Below are 21,379 nucleotides of genomic sequence, written 5' to 3'. Positions count from 1 at the left end.
TAAGAGAAAAGGAAAAAAGCTTAAGAGAAAAAAGGAGAATTGTTAAAAGAAAGAAGAAAAGATAAAAGAGAATGAAAGAAAAAAAGAAAAGAGCCAAGAAAACAAGTAGTAAGTAAGCAAGCAAGCAAGCATACAAACAAACAAACAAACAAACAAACAAACAAACAAACACACACACACACACACACACACACACACACACACACACACACACACACACACACACACACACACACACCAAGCAGCATCCCCTCACCTCTTGTAGCCCAGCCTGTGTGCAATCTCCACAGCCGCGCTAGAGGCATTGGGGCCGCGGGCGTAAAAGACGAGGTTCCTGTCCTGCAAGTCTGGTTTCTCCATGTTGAACTCCCTGATCCAGTCTTCCTCTGACAGCTGCAGGGCCACCTTGATCTTGCACACTGGAATAAACACACGCTGGATTAGGTAAGGGTGGAGAAAAGGGGTTTGGGTGAGACTCGTTCGTAATTTTGTACCCTGAAACAAACACATGGTTAGGAGAGGCTGAAGAAAGTGTGTTTAAAATTTACTTTAATTCTTGTATACTGGAACACACACACGCTGGGTTAGGAAAGGCTGAAGGAATGGGGTTTGGGTACTTTGCTATGAAACACGATAAGTTAGGCGGGAAAGATTGAATGAAGAAAAGGTGTTGGTTACGAGGGTTTTGTTTCATAATAGTGGAATGCATGAAACTGATACCAAGAGAGATATTTTAAGACACTCATCCTCTAATTTTTAATATTCTTTTTTTTTTTTTTTACTCAGGGACTCTCTCTCTCTCTCTCTCTCTCTCTCTCTCTCTCTCTCTCTCTCTCTCTCTCTCTCTCTCTCTCTCTCTCTCTCTCTTCCGTTAAGCTGGTGCCCTTCTTACTTTACAGTAGTTTATTTTCCTCAATCCATCATTATTTTCTTTACAAATGGCTCTTTCTTACTTTCCCTGTGGATTTTTCTTCGTCTTTCCTTCCTTACTGGTTTGTTTATTCTCAAAACGCAAAGGAGATATCAAAAGAATCAACAAGTGCCCTCAAAATAAACATCACAACGAACAGTACTGTGCGTGCGTACGTGCGTGTGGACCTAACATGTCTCCTTGAGGTGCCACGCCGGCCTTGCCCCGAGAGTACTGTGGGCGCCAAGCGAGCCATTTAGCAGGCGTGGATGCGAGATAACACGGCCTCCACGCGGCCCCCTGCACGCAGCGATAGCAGCAAGGCGAGAGGTAACGAAAGCTAGTGACGAGTGACGAGGCAAGGACGTCAGCAGCAGCAGCAGCAGGAGCAGGAGGAGGAGGAGGGATGACCAGCTGATGCAAGATACAGGAATGTCAGAGGAAGAATCGAGAAATATTAGAGGAGGAGGAGAGAGGGAAGAGATGATGCAATACAAGTGAAAAGAGAAATCAGAAGGAAGATCACAAGCAAAAAAGTATTGAGAAAGGTCACTAGTACGTTAAAAAGGGAGTACAAATAGAACAAGAAAAACATAAGAACGAAGGAAACTGGGAAGAAAACAAGAAAGAAAAGAATGGAAGGAATGAAGTCTTAGAAGAACAACCACACACAAGAAGGCAACATGATGAAGAAATAGTGTTGGGTGCGTCTGTTGAAACACTTGGCGAAACATAGCCAGACAAGACAAAAAGAAACAGCGAGGGAGCAAAGCATTGCGGGACGCCAAGGAGACTAGGAGAATTGTTGACCTCAGAGAGAGAGAGAGAGAGAGAGAGAGAGAGAGAGAGAGAGACCTCTCTCCCTATCTGGTGGTAAGTGATACGACCTAACTGGTGAGAACCGGACTTGGCTGACTGCCTGGCGCCGAGAGAGAGAGAGAGAGAGAGAGAGAGAGAGAGAGAGAGAGAGAGAGAGAGAGAGAGAGAGAGAGAGAGAGAGAGAGAGAGAGAGAGAGAGAGAGAGAGAGAGAGAGAGAGAGAGTAGTAGTAGTAGTGGTAGTGGTAGAACGATGAAAAGGGAAGTAACTAGAAAAAAAAAAAAAAAAGTTGAAGGGGCAAGGTAGCAACAGGCACATACATACAAAGAAGGTTACAGCGGCGCCACACTGTCGGCTACAGAAGTTGGGCGGCACCAAATGGCGGGGGTCGTAAAAATGGCCGGATTATGTAACTTGTAGGGGTCTCTCTCTCTCTCTCTCTCTCTCTCTCTCTCTCTCTCTCTCTCTCTCTCTCTCTCTCTCTCTCTCTCTCCACGAACCATTAAGTAAAATCAGTAAATAAGTAAATAAAGTTTAGATTTCTCTCTCCAAAACACCTTTCAATCAGTTTAAGCAATAATATAAGTGGTGGTATGATAGATTTAAAAGAACGTGATTAGTTAGGAAAAGAAAACGCAATAATACTCACATGAAAAATATTGGATGAAAATTAAAGAAAGACAGTCGTGAACATCGTGCAAAACTATGAATTATCGTACGTCAAGGTTACATTGCGCCGTACCCTGTCAACCCGCCAGCCCTAACCAGCCTCTCTCTCTCCCTCCCTCCCTCCCTCTCTCCTCTCCTCATCTCTCTCTCTCTCTTCCCTTCCCCACGTTTCCTTTTCTCTTTTCTTCTTTTCTCTACTCCTATACCTCTCCCTCTTTACCATCTCTCTCTCCTTCCCAGCCATTCCTCCTCCTCTTAGTTATCATCCCCCTCTCTTTCCTCCTCTTTATCTCTATTCCTACTCTTTCTTCTCGTCTCCCTCCCCTCTTGTCTATTTTCAGAACATCTCTCACGAAAGGCAGGAAGGCAGGCAGTCTCTCTCTCTCTCTCTCTCTCTCTCTCTCTCTCTCTCTCTCTCTCTCTCTCTCTCTCTCTCTCTCTCTCTCTCTCTCTCTCCACCTACACATAATGCTGAAGTCCCAACAAAACATAAATCTGATAGGCTTGGTCTCCTCCCTCAGAGTGGCCCCAATCTGTGCTGACGGCAGGTTTCCTAAGGCATTCCAGACTATCTCTCTCTCTCTCTCTCTCTCTCTCTCTCTCTCTCTCTCTCTCTCTCTCTCTCTCTCTCTCCAAAGGTTAACGGGTTCTATTACTGAGAGTTGGGAGATAACATGAAAACTGAGTGTATGAGTGGGTGAGTGTGTTAAGAGTGATATGAATACCAAAATAATGAGAAATAAGAGAGGAAGAACTGACGAAAAGAAAAAAAAGTTTGAAGAAAACCAAGGAAAAGTGTAAAATTTTAAAAAAAGACGGAGAAAATTACGATGAAATAAAGAAAGGGGGAAAGACGAGCCAAAAGACGAAGGAAGTGTGAAGGAAATGAAGATAAAAGAAAATAACGAATAAAAAGGAAAAACAGAAAAAAAGGAAAAGAAAAGAATAAATAAAGTAAAGAAAAGCAAAGAAAAAAAGACCACCACCACCACCACCACCCACAACACTAAGACCACCACCACCACCACCACCACCACACCCAAACGAAGCCTCTTTCTAATCCACACACAATCACACCTAGGAAGGCCTAACACCCCCACCTCACCACCCACACCCCCACCAGTCCCCCAACACGGCCAGGTAACCTAGATCCAGCTATCAGTAATGGGATAAGAGAATCAGGACAAGAAGACCTTAGAATTTATCAATGGCAGATGCGTGACTTGTGTTTGTTGTGCTTATGTTGAAGTGTTCGGGAGGGAGGGAGGGAGGGAGGGAGGGAGGGAGGGAGGGAGGGAAGAGAAGAGAGGAAGTAAAGGGAGAAGAAAGGTGAATGATAAAAGGGAAACAAGGAGAGGAAAGGAAAATGAAGGGAAAAGAGAAGGAAAGAAGGGAGGAATGGAAAGGAAAGGATGAGAGAGAGAGAGAGAGAGAGAGAGAGAGAGAGAGAGAGAGAGAGAGAGAGAGAGAGAGAGAGAGAGAGAGAGAGAGGTAAATAGGTCGCTCCCTTACCCTATCTATGGACAAGGTTATGTACACACACACACACACACACACACACACACACACACACACACACACACACACACGCACACTATGTAGGTTAAGTCATCCAGAACAATAATAATAATGAAACCAGTGCACAAAATCTCTCTCTCTCTCTCTCTCTCTCTCTCTCTCTCTCTCTCTCTCTCTCTCTCTCTCTCTCTCTCTCTCTCTTTGCTACGTGACAGGGTATAGCAGTCAAGCCAGTTACAAATTAAAACTCTCTCACTCCTCCCTCTCCCTCTCTCTGTGTGTGTCCTGCCAAACACGCACACCATCAGCTGACTAAGGTAAACAAACCTTTTTTTTTTCTTACCTCTAAAAAAACACACGTGCGTCCCTCTCTTACTCCTTTCCTCCTTCCTTCTTTCCTTCCCTCGCCTCCTATAGCCTACTTTCCTTCACTACCTCCTACCCTGCCTTCGTTCTCCTTCGCCTCCTTCCTTCCTTCCTTCTCTCCCTCGCCTTCATCCCTCCTATCATTCTTCCTTCTCTCCTTCGCCTGTCTCCTTCCTTCCTTCATTCTTTCTTTCCTTCCCCCCTTTCTTCCACACACGGAAATAAATTATCTTTTCACTCGTTTCTCCTACCTCCTTTCCTCCATCCCTCCTTTCCTCCAAGCTATGTTCCATCATCTTTAAAAACTTTTCCCCTTCAGTTTCCCTCCCTCAAATTGCTACCTTCTTGAGAGAGAGAGAGAGAGAGAGAGAGAGAGAGAGAGAGAGAGAGAGAGAGAGAGAGAGAGAGAGAGAGAGAGAGAGAGAGAGAGAGAGAGAGAGACTGATTGTTGAGGCGTAGTACTGAAACCGCTGCAGGTGTGTGTGTGTGTGTGTGTGTGTGTGTGTGTGTGTGTGTGTGTGTGTGTGTGTGTGTGTGTGTGTGTGTGTGTGTGTGTGTGTGTGTGTGTGTGTTGGGTTAGCGGGAACGAGAGAATGAGGTAGTGGTGAGGAGGAGGAGGAGGAGGAGGAGGAGGAGGAGGAGGAGGAGGAGGAGGAGGAGGAGGAGGAGAGGCTAGGAGGTACTTGACCTTCAAAAATACGATAAAACACACACACACACACACACACACACAACAAAGGATAAACATAGGAAGAGGTACATTCTCTCTCACTCACTCACTCTCTCTCTCTCTCTCTCTCTCTCTCTCTCTCTCTCTCTCTCTCTCTCTCTCTCTCTCTCTCTCTCTCTCTCTGAGTCGTTGCAAGGGAGATGGAAGATGAAAGGAGGAAGAGCGGTGATGGTAGTAACAAAGGAGGAGGAGGAGGAGGAGGAGGAGGAGGAGGAGGAGGAGGAGGAGGAGGAGGAGGAGGAGGAGGAGGAGGGCGTATTATGTAACCTCCGTTGCCTAGATACACCTCCCTCTCCCTCCCTCCTTGCCTCTCCTACTCTCCTCCCTCTCCCTCTCTATACGTCCGTGAGTGCGTCTGCCGTTACATAATACTTCCCTACGCACAACTTGAAGGAAAGTAAACAAACAAGGACTCTCTCTCTCTCTCTCTCTCTCTCTCTCTCTCTCTCTCTCTCTCTCTCTCTCTCTCTCTCTCTCTCTCCCAAACAGACCAGTATCACCACCGTCGCCACCAGTATTCACACACACACACACACACACACACACACACACACACACACACACACACACACACACACACACACACCGCCTCTATTTTTAAGTCCTCCTCCTCCTCCTCCTCCTCCTCCTCCTCCTCCTCTTCGTACTTATAAACAATAACAAGAACAACTAGCGAGTGAGCGAGAGGGTTGACTCACGCTTGCAGGCAGGACAAACGCACGCACGCACGCATGCACACACACACCCACACACCCCCTCCCTCTCCCTCTCTCTTCCTGATCAATACAAGCGTACTCTATGCCTTCTGAACGCGTAGGAGGGGAGAGAGTGAGAGGGGAGGGAAGGTAGAAAATCAAACAGTTTGGTTGTAAGTGGATGAGAGGTTGGGAGAGGTGGAGGAGGGAGAGTGAAGAGGAAGGAGGAATAAGTGGAGAAGTTGAAGGGAAGGGAAGGGAAGGGAAGGGAAGGGAAGGAAAGAAAAAGGAAGGAGAAAGAGGAAAAAACAGAATGGATGAGAATAAGTAGAGAGAGAGAGAGAGAGAGAGAGAGAGAGAGAGAGAGAGAGAGAGAGAGAGAGAGAGAGAGAGAGAGAGAGAGAGAGAGACCTCGCCCTTCCGCTACTGCGTTCCCCTTCCTCTGCTTGCACGGTCAATACTGGCGTACCAGATGCCTTCTTAAAGGGACAGGAGGAAGAGGAGGAGGAGGAAGAGACGGGGGTGGATAGGGGGAGGCGTGCATGTGGCAGGGAACGGTGAGAAGCAGGAAAGTTGAGTGTGTGTGTGTTTGCAGATAGGAAGCCTGGTGGTGGTGGTGGTGGTGGTGGTGGTGGTGGTGGTGGTGGTGGTACTGTTACTTCTACAATAATGATGTTCCTACTGCTAACCACTACTACTACTACTACAAAGACCACATCCACCTACTACTACTACTACTACTACTACTACTACTACTACTTAACCTCCCTACAAGACATCAAACTGTACAGCATTCAAAGCCACTAATTTCAATCTGGCACCTTACAAAAAATAACTCGGAAGAACCACAATAACCCTACGGCCTTTGATATCTTGTTTCGCTTATAATCTAATGGTGGTAATGGTAGTAGTAGTGGTAGTGGTGGTGGTGGTGCAAAAAGCCAAGTGTTTTAAGTAATTTTTCACACCTGTATGATGCGGTACGGACAGGTGTGTGTGTGTGTGTGTGTGTGTGTGTGTGTGTGTGTGTGTGTGTGTGTGTGTGTGTGTGTGTGTGTGTGTGTGTGTGTGTGTGTGTGAGCAGTTAGGATGGGTGGAGAGGTAGGAGGGCTGAGGATAAGGAAGGAAGGATTGAAAGGAAGGCTAAGAAGGATGGAATGATGAAAAGGGAGGAAGGTCAAGAAGGAAGGAGGAAAAGGAAGGAAGGAAGGAAGGAGAAAAACTGACCTCTCCTCCTTACCTGACCTTTCCTTTACTATACTATGACCTTGATTTGCAAAGGTCAGCAAGGTGTGACAGGTAAACCTTTTTTAACACTGTTCCCTTTATCCTCCCACCACCACCACCACCACCACTTCCTCCCTATTTGCTTCACCCACCCCCTCCTCTCCTTCCTATTCCCTTCACCCTTCTCTTTTACTGTCTTCATCCATACCCTTTTCCTCCGTATTCTCTTTTTCTCTCTATCTCTACCTTGCTTTCTCTTTTGTATCACCCATCTCTCTCTCTCTCTCTCTCTCTCTCTCTCTCTCTCTCTCTCTCTCTCTCTCTCTCTCTCTCTCTCTCTCTCTCTCTCGACTTCCCTATCACCTACATTCCCTCACCCGTCCTTCCCCTCTTCCCTCTCTCTCCTTCACCCATTTCCCTCTTCCCTCTCTCTCCTTCACCCATTTATCTCCCTATCTACATTATCCATTCACTGATAACATATCCATCTCTACACAACTTTTTCATACCTGCATTCACCTTTTGTAATCTGATAACATGGTGTAATGTCATGTTCTTATCTATTTTTTTATTTTATTTTATTTTTTTATTTCTCTTCTTTTTGAGTTTGTTCATCAACGCTTTCTTTTTTTTTTCTTAATTCAATTTTTTCTCGTTTCTTCGTTTCCTTTTCTTACTACAATGTGCAATAACCTTTGAGTCATCTTTTATTTTCCTCATCTCTTCTTCCTTTCCCAACCAGAATAATAACAACAACAACAACAACAACAACAACAACAACTACTACTACTACTACTACTACCTATCACCTCCTCCTCCTCCTCCTCCTCCTCCTCTTCAAGCCAGCCAGTCATGCACACACCCCCTAACACTCACCAAACAACTCCCTACTCACTACGCACACACACAGACCCCCACAAACCCCTCTCCCTATCTCCCACACCCCCAAACTCCTCCCCAATACCCCACACAACGACGCAGCTTCCTTCGTACCCAAATTCGTACCCTGCACGTGGAGTTCACCCCGCCCCCCTTTGCAGGAACCTAAAGTAGCGTTGCCCGGCCTGACCGTAAACAACAGTCCCGCGATGTGGCAAGGCAGGGCGAAGCGACGCAGCGGTGCAGTGGTGTACTAATCATAACACTGGGTCATTGGCCGCTGCGTAGGAAGGGGTGAGAATAGGGAGGAAACAAGGAGTAGAGAGAAGCAAAAGGAGTGGGTAATGAAAGATGGGAGGAGGAGAAGGAGTAGAGAGAAGCAAAAGGAGTGGGTAATGAAAGATGGGAGGAGGAGAAGGAATAGAGAAAGGTAGGATAACGTTTGGGAAGAAAAGTACGGTGAGGTGAAGAAAGAAGAGAAAGGAAAGTGAAGGATGAGGTGTTGAAAAAGGTGAAATAGCTAAGGAAAATTTAGGGAGAAGGAATAAGTAGGAAAATAAGGAGGGATGGGAGGGGTAAGGGATATGGACGATAAATAAAGAAGGAAAAAGAGGAAAACAGGAAAATAAAATAGAATAGGATATGAAGAATGAGGAGGAATAAGAGGAAAAAGACATAGGAAAGGAAATGGAGGGAAAAGGGGATAGAATGTGGAAGAGGAAAGAAGGAAAGGAAGAAAGAAGTAAGGAAAGGAAAGAGGAGGTAGAATAGCGAGGGATGTATGGTAGGGAATGGAAGGGAGAGGAGGAGGAAAGAATAGGAAGTAGGAATAACGTGAAGGAAAATGAGGAACAGGTAATAAAAATAAGAAAAAGAATTAAGAGATGGGAGAAGAAGAAATAAGTGAAGAAAAACAGGTAGAATGAAAGAGAGAGAAAAAGAAAAGGACGGACGGAGTGAAAGTAACCGCTAACTTGGCAACACTGCAGTAACGGCCGGCGCTCCTCGAACTGTGCGCATGGTGGTGGTGATGGTGGTGGTGGTGTACTGGTTGGTATTCTCTATGGTCACAGTGCTTGGGTATGCCTGGTGTATGTGCATATCTTGGTGCGTTAAGCTTTTGTTGGTATTGATAAGGTAACTATTCTTTTCTCTGTTCGTCTGTCTGTCTTCGTTTCTCCCCAATTAAAAACAGCGTGTCTCGTTTTCTGTTTAGCTTGTCATGGTGCTCTTGGTGTGTGTGTGTGTGTGTGTGTGTGTTTCTCCGCCTTCATATTGCGTTTTATGAAGATATGTAAGAGATAGGAGGAAAGTTGATGAGAGAAATGCGAACTGAAGGAGAGAATTGAGTTAGCCAGCCAGCCAGCCAACCAGCGCCACAAAACAGTCAGTTCGCTAAGGCATTAATATTAGTATTGCTTCAGCCTTAACTATAAATAAATAAATAAATAAACTGAAAACATATTACTAATTTTCAAAACGACTGCTTACCTCTCTCGCTGCTGCTGCTACTATTACTACTACTACTAATACAACTAACTACTAAACCTTATCAAACATTATATTGACTACTACTACTACTACTATTACTACTACTACTACTACTGTCACTGACCTGTCTACTTATATCTTTCGCAATTGTATTTTTGTAACCCACTTAAGTATTTCCTTATGGATGTCAGAGAGAGAGAGAGAGAGAGAGAGAGAGAGAGAGAGAGAGAGAGAGAGAGAGAGAGAGAGAGAGAGAGAGAGAGAGAGCAATGTACTCTTATTTGCCAGAGCTGAGTACAAAGCAGTGTGTACCAAATTTCCGGAGAGAGAGAGAGAGAGAGAGAGAGAGAGAGAGAGAGAGAGAGAGAGAGAGAGAGAGAGAGAGAGAGAGAGAGGAAATGTTTTTTTTTAATATTTACTTGTTTAATTATTCCTCTAATGACTTGTGTAGTATTTTCTCAAAAGAAATAAACAAGGTAAATAAATGAGTAACAATGAAATAAAACCATTACACAAAAATCCTATTAGTTTTTTAACCAGTACTCTCTCTCTCTCTCTCTCTCTCTCTCTCTCTCTCTCTCTCTCTCTCTCTCTCTCTCTCTCTCTCTTAGAAATTTCTCTTTCATAATTATTCTACATTCCAATATCGTACGTGTGTGTGTGTGTGTGTGTGTGTGTGTGTGTGTGTGTGTGTGTGTGTGTGTGTGTGTGTGTGTGTGTGTGTGTGTAGGCAAATACAGAACACTTTTTATCTCTGTTTTTCTCTCTCCTTCTTATCGCCAAATAATCGTATGTTATCGTCCACTATGTGTGTCATGACGCCCCCCCACCCACCCCCTCTCTCTCTCTCTCTCTCTCTCTCTCTCTCTCTCTCTCTCTCTCTCTCTCTCTCTCTCTCTCTGTGCGTAGTGAAGATAGTGAGCTTATGTGAGTCAGAGAGAGAGAGAGAGAGAGAGAGAGAGAGAGAGAGAGAGAGAGAGAGAGAGAGAGAGAGAGAGAGAGAGAGAGGCAGTAAACTTTTTTATTAACTTCTGTTAGGTACCATCGGTCATTTACCCCCTACACACACACACACACACACACACACACACACACACACACACACACACAAATACCGTTCAAATTTCACATCTTTCATTATTAAAAACTTTCTCCTCTAATCAGTGTTAATACATCAGCTTCCTTCAGTCAGTCGTTATATTGGTGGCTAATATCTAGTAGTAGTAGTAGTAGTAGTAGTAGTAGTAGTAGTAGTAGTAGTAGTAGTAGTAGTAGTAGTAGTAGTAATTTGGAGGAAGAGAAGGAGGGTAATTAGGGAGGGAAAAAAATCAGTAAGGTAAGAAAGAAAACATTCAGAGTTGGTAATACTTATTCTGAGTAAGAGCCGGAGTTATTACACAAACTAATTCTAAACACAAACCTGAGTAACAAGTAGTAGTCGCAGTTAAGCCATTCCGTCATTTCCTGTACTCTTGCTTACGTAACTACCTCTCTCTCTCTCTCTCTCTCTCTCTCTCTCTCTCTCTCTCTCTCTCTCTCTCTCTCTCACGTGTATCCGTATAATCGGTCTGGCAAACTTCTTCAAACGGTTTCTTTCTTAATGTTCCCCCTTTCCCCATTCCCTTCCCTCCCCCCATCCCTTCCCATCCCTCTCCCCTCCCCTTCCCCCGAGTTCTTCACCGCCACATTCCCGACACTCTGGCGCCAGACACACGCCCCCAAAACAAGTCATATGTGCTGAGAGAGAGAGAGAGAGAGAGTCAGGTGTAGTAGCCCATCTCTCTCTCTCTCTCTCTCTCTCTCTCTCTCTCTCTCTCTCTCTCTCTCTCTCTCTCTCTCTCTCTCTCTCTCTCTCTCTCTCTCAAATATAGAGAGAGAGTCAGGTGTAGTAGCCCATCTCTCTCTCTCTCTCTCTCTCTCTCTCTCTCTCTCTCTCTCTCTCTCTCTCTCTCTCTCTCTCTCTCAAATATACTCGTACTAGCAACACATAACCAAAAACCCCCACCTTCCATTTTCTTTACCTACTTATCCCTGTCTCTACACCTGTCAACTTAAACCCCAATAACTACTAAACCACAATACCAAAACCAATCAAATTTAGCACACAGATTGAGGGAGAGTTAATGCATATACCATGTAAATTTGAGATCGAAGCGAGGTCTCCAAATAGGTCAAATCTTAGGTCAAATGAAAAGGAGGAGGGAGGGAAGGACTAGATGGAGAAACTAACGAAAACGGGAAAATGAAAGATAAATAATGAAAGGAACAATTAATCTCTCTCTCTCTCTCTCTCTCTCTCTCTCTCTCTCTCTCTCTCTCTCTCTCTCTCTCTCTCACGTGACCGATAAAATTTGTGAGAGGAGAGAGGAGGGAGAGAGGAGGGGGAGGAGAGGGGGACAATACAAGCCGGGCTGAGGATGAGGGAAGAGTGAAGTGGCCAGAGGGAGGAGGAGGAGGAGGAGGAGGAGGAGGAGGAGGAGGAGGAGGAGGAGGAGGAGGAGGAGGAGGAGGAGGAGGAGGAGGAGGAGGAATGAAAAGTACTGTGTGTGAGGATAATTAGGAGGAGGAGGAGGAGGAGGGTTACTGCACTGGGAGGAAGGAGGGAGGAGAGGGAGAAATAAGGGTCATACACGTGAGAGAGAGAGAGAGAGAGAGAGAGAGAGAGAGAGAGAGAGAGAGAGAGAGAGAGAGAGAGACCTTGGAACACCTCCCTTACATGTCATCAATTTGGCTCTGAAATACAGGTACAACTAGTTACTACCCCCCCCCCGCCCTTTCCCTTCACTATCATATGACTAGGGGGGAGGGGAAGGAGGAGGACTGTTATTCTACCTATGACTATGGTTCAGAACATTCTAGGTATGGAGGAGGAGGAGGAGGAGGAGGAGGAGGAGGAGGAGGAGGAGGAGGAGGAGGAAGAGGAGGAGGAGGAGGAGGATAGATAGGACAAATTGCTGGGATGACGTTGAAGAAAATGATGACCAAGAGAAAAAGCGATAAATAAATACACACTAATAACGTATAATCAATAAGATAATAGAGGTGTGTAGAAAATCGTACCAAAATATGAGAAAAGAACAACAAAAACAAGATTAATAACACTCCAAAACACGAGCCGTAAGAAAAGACTAGGATAAAAGTTTAATTCACGATAATTGAAACTGTAAACATGAATAAAGGACGGAAACATGAACAGGATTAGAGAAAACAACAACAACAATATAAATATCAACAAGAACAAGCAAAAACGACAAAAAAATAGGAAAATAAGAACAGAAGAACGGAAGGAAGATGAGGACAGAACGAAAAGCAAAACGAGAACAAAAATAACAATAACAAAGAAATAAAAATAGAATAACGAAAGAAAAAACAGAATAACAACAAAAAATAGAAAGAAAAAGAAAAAACAAAACAAAATAACTAATACTACGACTACAAAACCACCACCACCACCACCACCACCACCACTAGCAAAAACAAAACACTCACGCGGGATGTTGAGCGAGCCAGGAATGCCACCATAATTTTCCCTCTCCGTCGAATCCCTGACGTCAATAAGAGCGATATCCCCCGCCACTTGAAGCGCCCTCAGCTCCTCAAAGTCGAGTTCAGTACGGCGGTTGATCTTGCGCGGTGGTGTGGTGGTAGGCGTGGGCGGCAGGGCGTGGTGGGTGCTGGGACAAGCGTATTGGGTTGTCGGGGTATTGCTGCTGGAGTGCGCGATGTGCTGGCAACAGTACCCGCACGCTGATGGGGAGATAAATTGTTGGTTTGTTAAATTTCGTGGTGTTAGGTCTTGTTTAGCTGTTATGGTGGCTGTTATTACTGTTATTAATTAATCGTGCTTGTCTTGTACACATCCACGGGGAAAATAGGATGTTAACTGGAGGATAGCTTAACTGCTTCGATCACATTCGCGGTAGAAGAATAGGATGTTAGTAGGATAATAGGTAAAAAGAATAGGATGTTAACTGGAGAATAGGTACTTATCATTTTCTCTCTAATCTACAGCCTACAGAACTATTTGAGATTATACAGGAAAGCAATCTCAAAAGTTAATGATTGTTAGAGAAACTGGCTAGCAATGATATGATAGGAAAATACTGCTTCAGTACCTAGCCACCCTTATTAATTTTACTAAATATATTCAGCACTTCTTTATCATTAATCTCACAATAGTAACCAAAAACTATATTATAATCTGTATTTTCATATTGTTTGACGTGCTTGTCTCGCGCACCCAACGATAAAAAAAAAAGCAAAACAGAGAGAGAGAGAGAGAGAGAGAGAGAGAGAGAGAGAGAGAGAGAGAGAGAGAGAGAGAGAGAGAGAGAGAGAGAGAGAGAGAGACGGCAGTGCAATCTCACTAACACAAACTAGCATCTGATTAACCTTATTCATGTAGTCTGGCCCTGACTCGTTTGACTAAAATAGGGAGACTGGTAAACAACTTCGAGGGCACATACGCACGCACACACTCACAGACAGGAAGACGGACGGACGGGCAGAGGAAGAGGAGACACTGGAGGACAGACAGACAGACAGACAGACAGACAGACAGACAGACAGACAGACGGTGATATACACGCAGAGAACTAGAAATCAATAAAATAAAACACAAAAATTCACACACACGTATATGAAGTTATGAAAAACAGGAAAAAAGAAAAGGAATGAAAAAAAAATTGGAAAAGATGGAAAGAAGGAAAAAAGGAAAGAACTGAAGGAAATGAGTAAAGAATAGGGAGGAAAGGAAAAGGAATAAAACTAAGGGGGAAAAAGGGAGAAAACTAAGGAGGAAAGGGAAAAGTGAGAAAAGGAAGGAATGAGGTAAATAAAGTGAACAAGGGAGAAAACGAACCAATGAAAAAGGGAAGGAAGGGGGAAAAAATAAAGGAACAACGGGAGAAATGGAGAAATAGAAAAAAACTAACAAATCAAATAATAATAATAATAATAATAATAATAATAATAATAATAATAAAATAATAATAATAATAATAATAATAAATACTAGGCAAAAAAATAACACCCAATAACGATACGCAAAGTGAACATGAATAACTAAATAACTGAATAAATAAATAAATAAATAACTGCTCTAAACCACTACAATTTATTAATATGCATGTTCTCATATCAATCGGGAAAGACCGCTGATAAAACACAGTTGGGGTTAGTCTCTCTCTCTCTCTCTCTCTCTCTCTCTCTCTCTCTCTCTCTCTCTCTCTCTCTCTCCAAGGCCGTAGGTAACCATTTGTAGAAGCCTAGTGTACATCTTTAGCCAGGGGACAAATATAGGCCAGAGAGAGAGAGAGAGAGAGAGAGAGAGAGAGAGAGAGAGAGAGAGAGAGAGAGAGAGAGAGAGAGAGAGAGAGAGAGAATATCAGTAACGGCGAGAAAAGGAAGGGAAATATATGAAAAAGTAACAATGAAATGGTAGAAAACAAAAGAAAATGAAGGAAAGGACTGGGAAAGGAAAGAAGATGACAGAGGGAAACAGAAGGTAAGGAAAGAAATGAGAAGCGAAGAGAAAATACAAGAAAATGAAAGAAAGCGAAGCGGAGAAGGGATTGGATGGGATGGGAAGGGAAGAGAAAGGAAGGGAAGAGTACTGGAGAAGGGAAAGGAAAGTAGAAATTGATTAATTGATCGACGCTTCAAACCCAGGCACTAGGTCACGTAATGATGCGAGGCAGGAAACAGGGAGAAGAGGATGGGAAGATGAAGGGAGGTGATGAAACAATACACAAGGAAGAGGATGGGAAAGGGAGAAATTATATGAAAAGGCGGAGGAGAAGAGAAACAAACAGAAGGAAAAGGCTAAGTAAGAAAGAGGAAGGCAAGAAGAGGGGAAACAGGAACGTCTGGAAACATTAAGAATATCAGGCTGATGAAGAAAACGGCAGATTATACAAAAAAAAAAAAAAAAAAAATGGAGAGAGAAAAGCGACAATAACTACAGAAAGGGAGACAGTAATTCTAGACAACAATTAAGAATACCACAATTGATGCTTACACATAGATGCCATGCGCGGGAGTGTAATAAGAGACTTGGCTAAAGCTTCCATCTTCAGAGTTTTTCCTTCCTTTCTTCCTTCAAACTCACAAACCAACGAAACTTCCAAAAACCAGCCAGAAAATTCGAGAACTCTTGTGGTTACGTAACAGAGTACTATATATCTCTTGTACTTTCCGTTAATACCTCCTCTTGTATCTGTTCGTTAAGTTATTTCACTATTGGTTCCCTTGAGTTGGTAATAGTGATGGTGGTAGTGGTGGTGGTGGTGGTGGTGAAGGGCCGTAGCCCGGAGGTGCTTCAACTGATCCTCTCCTCTCTCTACCTTCTTCCTATCTGACCTGCCTCGCTCACTCCACTCGCTTATATATGCCAGTACTCTCCCCCCTTTCTCCCATTCTCCCTATTCTCTCCCCCACGCCAGCCTCCCTCTCTCTCTCTCCCCCTCTCCCTATTCTGCGCGGACGAGACACTCCCGGCATGCTAGTTGGCGCACACACACACACACACACACACACTCTCTCTCTCTCTCTCTCTCTCTCTCTCTCTCTCTCTCTCGACAATTTTCATGGGTACTCACTCGCTCTCCCTCTCTCCCTCTGACGCCATGAAGATCATATTCAGAATGAGAGAGAAAATAACTGTCACCTTTACTGATTTACACTGTATCCCCTCGTCTCACTCTCTCTCTCTCTCTCTCTCTCTCTCTCTCTCTCTCTCTCTCTCTCTCTCTCTCTCTCTCTCTCGATCTTATCACAGTCATGGCCAACCCAAACCAACGAACCCAGTCACCCGTGTGTCATTTCTCTCTCTCTCTCTCTCTCTCTCTCTCTCTCTCTCTCTCTCTCTCTCTCTCTCTTGGCGCTCTGACCAGCTGGAGCAAAAACGACCTAGCACAGGAGGAAAATGAGAAAAACGTGTATATATTTGAAACTAGTCCAGGTAGTCATGGAAAAAGTAGTAGTAGTAGTAGTAGTAGTAGTAGTAGTAGTAGTAGTAGTAGTAGTAGTAGTAGTAGAGAGAGAGAGAGAGAGAGAGAGAGAGAGAGAGAGAGAGAGAGAGAGACTGGCTTTCTACAGATCTCTCTCTCTCTCTCTCTCTCTCTCTCTCTCTCTCTCTCTCTCTCTCTCTCTCTCTCTCTCACCACTCAAACCAAGAACAGAAAAAAATAAAAAACGAAGAAAATCAGAAAGAAAAAAATCCTTTCTAAATATATCTACACCATCCCAGCTTCCCGCCTTCCCATCTCCTCACGTGTAGAACACACCCACACTCTACTCCCACTCCGGACCCCCATAACCCTCCCATAGACCCGGTCACCCATTCACGTGCACCGGCTACGTGCTCTGAGGCAAGGCAAGTCACGCGGGTACTGGGACTACCGGCGCCGCTGTTACCAAGTTGGCGGAGCGACCTTGAGCTTACAACTGTCCCTGGCCCTCCTCTTATCCCCCATCCCCCCTCTGCGTCTGTTATCATTACTTTTACACCTCCCACGCTCATTCCAGGGGGTTGTTTTTCTATGTATTGTGTAGAGGGATGTGTTGTAGTGCGGTGTTGTCGTGTTGGGATGCTTGGGAGAAGTGTGGATGGGGTGAAATATTTTAAAAGTTAATCTCTCACTCGTTATCACCATCTTTATCCCTCCAACGCTCATTTCAGGGAGTTGTTTTTCCTGTGCATTGTGTAGGGGGATGTGTTATGGTGATGTGGTGCGGGTGTGGTCGTGTGGGGATGCTTAAGGGTGGAGAAGATGGGGTGAAATGTTTGAGAGATGAATCGTGCGCCCGCCCCCGTGTCAGCGGAGGCATGGCATCCGGTAGAGTATTAGTGAAGGTCGCAGTTGACGTACCGCACTGAATGATGCAATGTCCGTAGGTCTATTGCCAGCCGGCCAGGCATACGGACAGGCAGACAGCCGGCTAGACATGTACATACGTACAGACAGACAAAAAGCCTTGTGGAGGTTTATATTAGGAAAGGTATAACTGTATTTTGATTTTATTGTTTTAGAAAGGCGATCTTCGTAAATTTAAACTCGAGAGAGAGAGAGAGAGAGAGAGAGAGAGAGAGAGAGAGAGAGAGAGAGAGAGAGAGAGAGAGAGAGAGAGAGACCTTCCTACGTCAACTTTTTCATCTGGCTTTTATTTATTCTGACCTACGAGACTACGCGAGGGTCACCGAGAGGAAATAAAGGAGAGAGAGAGAGAGAGAGAGAGAGAGAGAGAGAGAGAGAGAGAGAGAGAGAGAGAGAGAGAGAGAGAGAGAGAGAGAGAGAGAGAGAGAGAGAGAGAGAGAGAGAGAGAGAGAGAGAGAGAGAGAGAGAATGATCAATGACTGCGTAGAAACTGAATGAATTAAGAATGTAGAAATGAAAAAAATGGAGTAAGTTTCTGGCCACAAATGCAATGAATGAAGCGAAACTGTAAAAATAATATAAATAAAGTAAAAAAAAAAAAAGTAAGGTAGTGAAGAAGTGTAAATTTCTGACCGTAAAATCAGTGAATGAATAAATGAAAAGAAAAAAAAGTTAAGTCAAGAGGTGAAAAGTGTTAATTGCTGCCATAAACCGTAACAATTTCTTCGCTATCACAGTCGTTAATAATTAAACACACACATTTGTTATCATTCCCTCAACTTTTTCACACACTCCAAATGAGCAACAAAAATTACCACGATGTCACAATTACACACACACAAACACACACGCACACACACACAATCTATTTTCTTTTCTCCTTTGAGCGAGAATAAAACGGGTCCTTCTTATCTCAGCTTAATAAAACTCTACTCTTTGTTTGCCCCATCTGTCCATGCAAACTACACTCCCATACTGTTCTCAATGTCAACAAACTACGGTCAAACAGTGAAAGAATTAAATTTCGCACCAATTTTCTACGTTATTTAAATTGACCTCTATGAAAATGACCTCTGCTTATCTACCTGCGTGTGTGTGTGTGTGTGTGTGTGTGTGTGTGTGTGTGTGTGTGTGTGTGTGTGTGTGTGTGTGTGTGTGTGTGTTGATCTTCAGTCTCATTACCTACCATTGTTTGTAAATAAGGAGTTGGGTTGAGAAATGAAGAGATGATGATAAAGAGAGGAACAAGGACGAGAGGGAAAGAGCGAACGAAAGAGGGAAAGGAACGGAAGGAGGAGAAATAAGAAAATTGAGTAAAATGTGGTAAAATGGAACAAATAATTAAAGTTGAAGGGAAAAAAGATAAAAAAAAAATTGAGTGAAGATGAAAGCTAACAAAACATTACAGCACGCGTCACAGAAATTAAAAAAAAATTCTCTCTCTCTCTCTCTCTCTCTCTCTCTCTCTCTCTCTCTCTCTCTCTCTCTCTCTCTCTCTCTTGGCAACACGTGTTATTTTAAGAACAGTCAATTACCCAGAGAGAGAGAGAGAGAGAGAGAGAGAGAGAGAGAGAGAGAGAGAGAGAGAGAGAGAGAGAGAGAGAGAGAGAGAGAGAAATTTATACCCCTACAACCTTCCCAAAACCTTTGATGGAGAGAAAAAAAAAACTGAGAACCTCCTCCACCTCCTTCAACCCTTTCCTTAAAAACCACCACCACCACCACCACCACTACCACCACCACCACCACCACCACCACCACCTCCATAAGACACGTGCTGAAGTGTTGACCTTCGTTTTCTTTTTTCTTCTTTAATGAGGTGTAAACGGTGGACAGAAAATGGAGGAGGAGGAGGAGGAGGAAATAAAGAATATAACAATGTAAATGAATATAAAGAGAAATAACAATAAGATAAAATTCTCTCTCTCTCTCTCTCTCTCTCTCTCTCTCTCTCTCTCTCTCTCTCTCTCTCTCTCTCTCTCTCTCTATCATTGTTCTGTTCTCTCCTCTCCTCTTTCACCTCTCCTTTGTTGCGTCGTTCTTCTCACCCTCCTCAACTTCCCTCTTTGTTCTCCTCCTCCTCCTCCTCCTCCTCTTCCTCCTGTTCTTCTTCTTCCTTTATTACGCCCTTCTCGTTATCCTCCTCATCCTTTCTTTATTCTTCTTTATTTTGTCTTCTTCCTTTTTTATTTAATATCCTAACGTTCCCTTTCTTTATTTTTTCATTAACTTCTTTTCGTGTTCAAATTTTCTTTCTTCTTTCTTTCGTTAATCTATTCCTCATTTTTCTCCTCCTCTTCCTCTTCCTCCACTTCTACAGTCTCTCAGGTCCTCCTCTTCTATTAAATCAAATCTGACCTTCCCATCTCCTTTGACCTCTTCCACCACCACCACCACCACCACCACCACAATCTCTATATCTTCCTTCTCTTTCCCTCTCCCTCTCTCCAATAGTTTACCTGTGCCAGTACTTAAATACCACTCTTGTAAATGCTTCCATATGACCCCTGGGTTGTTACTCTTCTTCTTCTTCTTCTTCTTCTTCTTCTTCTTCTTCTTCTTCTTCTTCTTCCTCCTCCTCCTTGATTTTTCTACTATTCCGTCTACTTCCCTTTTTCTTCGTCTATTTCTACTTCTTTCCTCCTCCTATTTCCATTTCTAGTTTTCCTTTTCCTTCTCCATTCTTTCTGTCTCCTCCTCTTCCTCCTTTTTTTCCTTCTATTCCTCCTCTTCTACCTCCTTTCCTTCTCCTACTTCTCCTCCGCCTCGTTTCCTTTTCCTACTCCTCCTCCTCCACCTCCTTCCCTTCTCCTACTACTTCTCAATTCCTTTCTCATCCTTCTTGCCTTCTCCTCCTCCTCCTCCTCCTCCTCCTCCTCCTCCTCCTCCTCTTCCCTTGTACTTCTCTCTCAATTTTTTTCTTCCTCCTCTCTTTCTCCGTAACACGAGTTGGCATCAGTTTATTTTTTTTTCTCTTTCCTTCTCTTCCCCTTCCTCATTTTATTACTTAATACATAATAACGGAATTTCTCTCTCTCTCTCTCTCTCTCTCTCTCTCTCTCTCTCTCTCTCTCTCTCTCTCTCTCTCTCTCTCTCTCATATTTGTAACGGGTAATTGACTACACGCGCCGTTTTTTCTTCACGAGAGAGAGAGAGAGAGAGAGAGAGAGAGAGAGAGAGAGAGAGAATTAATCACGGGGAAACATTCTCTCTCTCTCTCTCTCTCTCTCTCTCTCTCTCTCTCTCTCTCTCTCTCTCTCTCTCTCTCTCTCTCTCTCGTACAGTCATCAGTGGTCAAGAGTTCACGCGATGGTATCTGGCAACACTGCTCCACACGTGCGCTCGTCACAACAGCTGTCCGTGTACCAATTCCTATTCTATCACCATCACTGCCCTTACATTCACTACAATATCTCTATTCTATATATAATGATGGGGTTTAAATGTACAGTTACTCAGTCGTTAAAATAATACGACTTTTTATTTTATTTTAATTTTCTGCTTCCTACGACTTCAATTCTTTCAAGACGGGGGTGGCAAGAAGTTCCCTTGTTTTCGCTAATCCGTTGGTTCTTCCTTTGGGGATTAGCACCTCAGAGGATCTTTTTCCTATATATATTCTGATGTCCTCGGCCAATGCCCCTCTTACATTAATAAAGGGAGTTTAGGAGCTTTGGAAAGTATAAAAGTGAGTTGATATATAGATTTTTTTTTTCATTACTCGTTTCAATACGTTAGCTATTATTTTATTTGATTATTATTGATTTCCTTAAGGTTTTATTTATTTATTATTGGTTTACTTAAGGTTTAGATCAATCAGGCCAGGCATCCATTTTGTGACTGTTATTTGTACCTTTCCTAATCTTATCAGTTTTTTTTTTTTTTTTTTGGTGTGGTGTGTACTACTACTACTGCTCTCTCTCTCTCTCTCTCTCTCTCTCTCTCTCTCTCTCTCTCTCTCTCTCTCTCTCTCTCTCTCTCTCTCTCTCTTGTAAAGCCACGTACAAAAGATACAAACTACATAAAACATTGATCGTGTATTTACATTGAAGTTCGAGATGATGATGTCAACTACACACAAATACGTACACAATGTAACACTACCCAAGCAATTGTGAACATTCAATGCTCTCTTTCTCTCTCTCTCTCTCTCTCTCTCTCTCTCTCTCTCTCTCTCTCTCTCTCTCTCTCTCTCTCTC

General features: G+C 43.7%; 1 protein-coding gene across 3 annotated transcripts in view; it reads right to left on the bottom strand.

Annotated features, from left to right (window-relative positions):
- LOC135113059 (thiosulfate:glutathione sulfurtransferase-like) overlaps positions 1-21,379 on the bottom strand; it is a 36,893-nt gene that overhangs the window by 7,321 nt on the left and 8,193 nt on the right. For 2 of the 3 annotated variants that reach the window (XM_064027999.1, XM_064028000.1), the window contains 2 exons: positions 12,793-13,050; positions 257-419 (listed from right to left, as the gene is read on the bottom strand). In XM_064027999.1, the coding sequence (XP_063884069.1) occupies positions 257-419; positions 12,793-13,050 (421 nt within the window). Of the gene's footprint in view, positions 1-256; positions 420-12,792; positions 13,051-15,322; positions 15,670-21,379 lie in introns of those variants that run through there. The other variant, XM_064028001.1, reaches the window with a different exon arrangement.

The sequence above is a fragment of the Scylla paramamosain genome, chromosome 25 (assembly GCF_035594125.1).
Source record: "Scylla paramamosain isolate STU-SP2022 chromosome 25, ASM3559412v1, whole genome shotgun sequence".
NCBI classification, from domain to species: Eukaryota; Metazoa; Arthropoda; class Malacostraca; order Decapoda; family Portunidae; genus Scylla; species Scylla paramamosain.
The sequence above is the reverse complement of the archived record's forward strand: the minus strand, read 5'-3'. Positions and strand labels throughout refer to the sequence as shown.